Genomic DNA, 4,799 nt, shown 5'->3' with positions numbered 1-4,799 from the left:
ACATTATGATGTTTGCATGTGAGGTTCCATGCATGACAAACCTAACCATATGTGGGGGAGGGCAATGGCTATTATTGATCCTCATGTTTCTCTTCAACAATGTTTAACATTATTCGTGGTTTTAACGGTTTAATGATTTGAATTTTTTGTAACTATTCGGTTTAAACGGTTTCGGGTTTAAATGGTTTCGTGGTTCGGTTCAGTTCAAGTTTCAAAAATTTTAAATGTTTAACATTATGATGTTTGCATGTGAGGCTCCATGCACGACATACCTAACCAGATGAGGGGGAGGGCAATGGCTATTATTGATCCTCATGTTTCTCTCCAACAATGTTTAACATTATTCGCGGTTTTAACAGTTTAACGATTTGAATTTTTTTGTAACTATTCGGTTTAAACGGTTTCAGGTTTAAATGGTTTTGTGGTTCGGTTCAGTTCAAGTTTCAAAAATTTTAAACATTATGATGTTTGCATGTGAGGCTCCATGCACGACATACCTAACCAGATGTGGGGGAGGGCAATGGCTATTATTGATCCTCATGTTTCTCTCCAACAATGTTTAACATTATTCGCGGTTTTAACGGTTTAACGATTTGAATTTTTTTGTAACTGTTCGGTTTAAACGGTTTCGGGTTTAAATGGTTTCGTGGTTCGGTTCAGTTCAAGTTTCAAAATGTTTAAATGGTTCAGTTTTGACACTCTCGAACCGTTGCCTATTGTTAGTAGGGTGTGTACACTTAGCTAAAGAAATCATGCGTGGAGAGAGGCAGAGTAAGCTCTGGGAGAGCCTCTTCACAACCCCTGCAGAGTGGCTCGACTATCGGCATACGAAGAAATCCCCAGCATACCCTGATTTCCGCCATAGATCTACCAAGCAACCCTTGTGGCTCAACAGTCCTTACAAACCCTCTTGGGTAGACTCTACCTTGGCTCGGTCGGAAAATCTACACAAGCTGGATACTTCTTTGCTTTGCCATCTTTCACAATGTGGTTCACTTGAATATGCCCTCCATACACTGTATTGTTTGCCAACTCAAAGTGTCATTTCTTGGAGATCTATTATATCGGGGTATGTCGATTATGGTCACAACCTTGAAGCACTCCGAATGCATACCTATATGCGTGAGTGTGGATTCGAACCTGATGGATATGTATTTGTAAGCCTCTTAAAAGCTTGTGGAAATTTAAGAGATTGCCAAGAAGTGCGGAAACTTCATTGCGATTCGATTGAAAAAGGGATCATTTCCGATATTTATGTGGGTAGCACCCTTATCAGCATGTATGGCAAGTGTGGAAATATAGCTGAAACTGAGAGCGTATTTCGTGATTTGTCCTCTCGAAATGTGGTGTCATGGAATGCAATGCTTTCAGTTTATGTTGACCATAACCTAGGTGCGAAAGCATTGTTGCTCTACAGACAAATGCAAGAGGAAGGGGAGAAGCCCAATGAGCTAACATACATGGCATCCCTTCAAGCATGTAGCATTATTTCTCCTAACAAAGGTAAGAAAGATTTGTTTTTCTATAAAGAAATGGAAGAAGATTTTGAATTGAATTTTGAGGCTTCTCTATGCATTGGCCGAGCGTTGCATTCAGATGTTAGGAAAAAGAATCTAGATTCGCACCCTCACATTGGGAATACACTTGTGATGATGTATGGTAAGCACAGTATCCTTGGCGAAGCAAAGAATGTGTTCTATATTTTGTCACGTTGTAATATAATCACATGGAACACTATCCTTCTAGCGCATGTGGAGCATGGACAAGGACGAATGGCCTTGATGCTACACAAATTGATGTATGAAGAGAATGTAAGTCCAGATGGGCACACTTTTGCGATATCGCTTCAAGCATGTAGCAACCTAGTGGAAGAAGAAGATGTTGTCATAGGTGCGAAAAGGACTAAACTGATAGCTCAAGATATTGGGCTTGCTTTACATGCTGATGTTGAAAGAAAGGGATTCAGTGAGGATGCATTTGTTGTTAGCACGTTGGTGAATTTGTACGGGAAGTGTGGAATGGTAGAAGAAGCCGAAAACAGTTTTCTTGAATTGATTGAGCGTGATGTTGTTGCCTGGAGTGCGATGCTATTAGCGTATGTTGAAAAGGGTCTTGGATGTAAAGCTCTGCTTTGTTATAGGCAAATGCAAGAAGAAGGTGTAAATATGGATCAGTATGCACTGGTTATAGCGCTTCAAGCATGTGGTACTCTTGCAGAAACACATGAATGTATCAACTCACAAGAATGCTTGACCTCCATAGTGGCTGCTGATATTGGTCATGCATTACATAGTTATGCTCGCAGGAAGGGTTATACTTTTCATTCACATGTTAGTAATAGCCTCATTAGCATGTATGGGAAATGTGGAAAGCTCATGGAAGCACAACAAGTGCTTAATGGGTTATCACTGAGGAATGTGGTATCGTGGAATGCGATGCTTTCTTCTTTTGTCGAGCAAGGACAACCTGTGAAATCTTTACAGCTATACCAACATATAGTAGCAGAGAATGTGGTTCCTGATGATTTAACGTACATTATCCTGTTGCAGGCATGTGGTAGATTTGCACAGGATGAGGAGGCTATTATTGAGGGACAATTGATAAAGTCAGCATCACTAGAAATAGGTGAAGCACTGCATGCTGATGCACTGCAGAGGGGCCTTATTTTAGGTGCATTTGTTTATAATACCCTTGTGAATATGTACATTAAGAGTGGTAGCCTTGCAAAGGCACTTGAAGTGCTCAATGATTCACCCGAATATGGTTGTTCTGCTTGGAATTTGGTCCTTTCCGCATTTGTTGATCAAGGCAATGGAGAGTGTGCATTACATATATATGAAAGGATGCATAAGTATGGTGTGTCATTCTCACCTTCTGCCTTTGTCTCTGCATTGCAAGCTTGTGGTGACACAAGCTGTTTAGAAATATGTAGGCAACTTCATTTTGGCATTGTGTCAACTGGATATGAAGTAAACTTGATGATCGCAAACACACTAATTCATGCATATGGAAGTTCTGGAAGTATGGGAGATTGTCAAGAAGTATTTGATGGACTTCTTGACCCGGATTTGGTATCATGGAATGCATACCTTAGTGGTTGTGCCCGTCACGGGAAGAATTCAGAGTGTCTAGAGAAGATGCGGGAAACCAGTATTGATCCAAATGGGGTCACATTCCTTTCCCTTCTTTCAGCTTGTAGTCATGGTGGAGATATTTTTACAGGTATTGAATACCTTGTATGTATGCATCGAGATCATAGCTTGACTCCGGAAGTGAACCACCATGCGGTTATGGTTGATCTCCTTGGCCGTGCTGGGAACTTCAAACAAGTGGAAGATCTCTTGGGGAGGATTCAAACACGTGTAGATCTGTCAATTTGGTTACGCTTGTTGGGTTCATGTCGTACACATAGCAATGCCGAGCTTGGAAGATGGGCTTTTGATCATGCAATGCAATTGCATCCTGATAGAACAACTTTATACGTATGGATGTCTAATATCTATGCAGCGATTGCTGTGGAAGATGGTGAATGTGAAATGAAGAGTTCCAAGATGGATGATGCATCAATGCCACATTTGGTTTGTAATATTGTGCCACCAAATCAATGTTTGTATGACTTATTCTGTCAGACAGAGGTGATTAATGGAGAAAAAGTCTGTTGTGTACATTAGTAATCTAAAATATGGATGTAGCTATATACAATAGGGAAAACAATTTTATTTACTTCAGTGAGACTTTAAAACATTCTAACCAACCAACAATTTATTCTGTATAGATTCACAAAATAATGTACATTTTAGCATTTTAGTTAAAGATAATGTACACTAAAGACTTTGCTCAGATTGTGGTGCTACAAATAACTTTTCATGCAACCCTAGGGTTGAAAACAACACCATTGATGAAAGGTGATACAACTAAATATATGGATCTTTAAGGTTATAGGTTGCGTTCAAGGGCCATTGTGTGTATGATGGACATGCACACCTATAGTTTCATGGAGAGGACCTTCCTCTAGTGTTAAGAATTTTCCATTCTTTGGTTGACACACATCCTCCTTCCTCTTAGCATGAAAATTGATTGGTGCTCACATGAATTGGCCAAGGAGGTTGATCATGTAACTCTAGAGGTACACATGTACACATAGGGATTGATATTCATCACTTCTATGTATACCTTGCATACTCTTGCGTCTATATGTCAGGATTATTAATATGCAATAATTTTCATATATATATATATAGCCCCAAAGTACCCTTTGGGTTAGAAAAAAAACCATAAGAGTAAGAGTAAGTATTAAATATTGCCCAAATACCCCTAGGGTTAATTACAAGCTTGTCTTTTTTTACTTTTTGTTTCCTCTACTACTAACAGGTTGTGAAGAAAGTGGGGATTCATGGTCCCTATTGAATGGATCGCCAATACAACCTTTTCCTACATTGTTGATACATGACCCTTGGATGAATAGCTTGTAGTCCTTTCGACCCTTCAACAAATTGTTGCTAATAGACAAATCAACCATTCAATAGAGACTTTTTAACAAAGAAAACAACCCGTCACCTTAACCTGCGTGATATTTGGCATTTAGCTAATTTCTAACGCAAAAGTGATTCTCTTTTATTCACCCAATCAGATGGGAGGAATAGTGGATCCACCCTCTCTTGCATCAACCACATCTATGTGGGGCAAGCACTCGAAGTGAACGGAGGCTAGTGTTGCATAGATCCAGGAACAACATTCCCCGACCACTCTCCGATAATTGGCTATTTTCAGATTCGCCAAATGTGGAGTTCATTTCAGCC

At 39.8% G+C, this 4,799-nt stretch overlaps 1 protein-coding gene across 1 annotated transcript; it reads left to right on the top strand.

Moving 5' to 3' along the window:
• The first annotated feature begins 752 nt into the window (after positions 1 to 752).
• On the top strand, positions 753 to 3,789 carry LOC147858743 (pentatricopeptide repeat-containing protein At4g19191, mitochondrial-like). Its single transcript, XM_087326365.1, has 2 exons — positions 753 to 3,670; positions 3,730 to 3,789. The coding sequence occupies exons 1-2, from the start codon at positions 753 to 755 to the stop codon at positions 3,773 to 3,775; spliced, it is 2,964 nt and encodes a 987-aa protein (XP_087182491.1). The 3' UTR covers positions 3,776 to 3,789.
• The last annotated feature ends 1,010 nt before the right edge of the window (positions 3,790 to 4,799 follow it).

Source organism: Azolla caroliniana, unplaced genomic scaffold, assembly GCF_043228905.1.
Source record: "Azolla caroliniana isolate FFs.n. ecotype wild unplaced genomic scaffold, voAzoCaro1.0.p SCAF_10, whole genome shotgun sequence".
NCBI lineage: Eukaryota > Viridiplantae > Streptophyta > Polypodiopsida > Salviniales > Salviniaceae > Azolla > Azolla caroliniana.
This window is presented reverse-complemented; position numbering and strand designations above follow the sequence as displayed.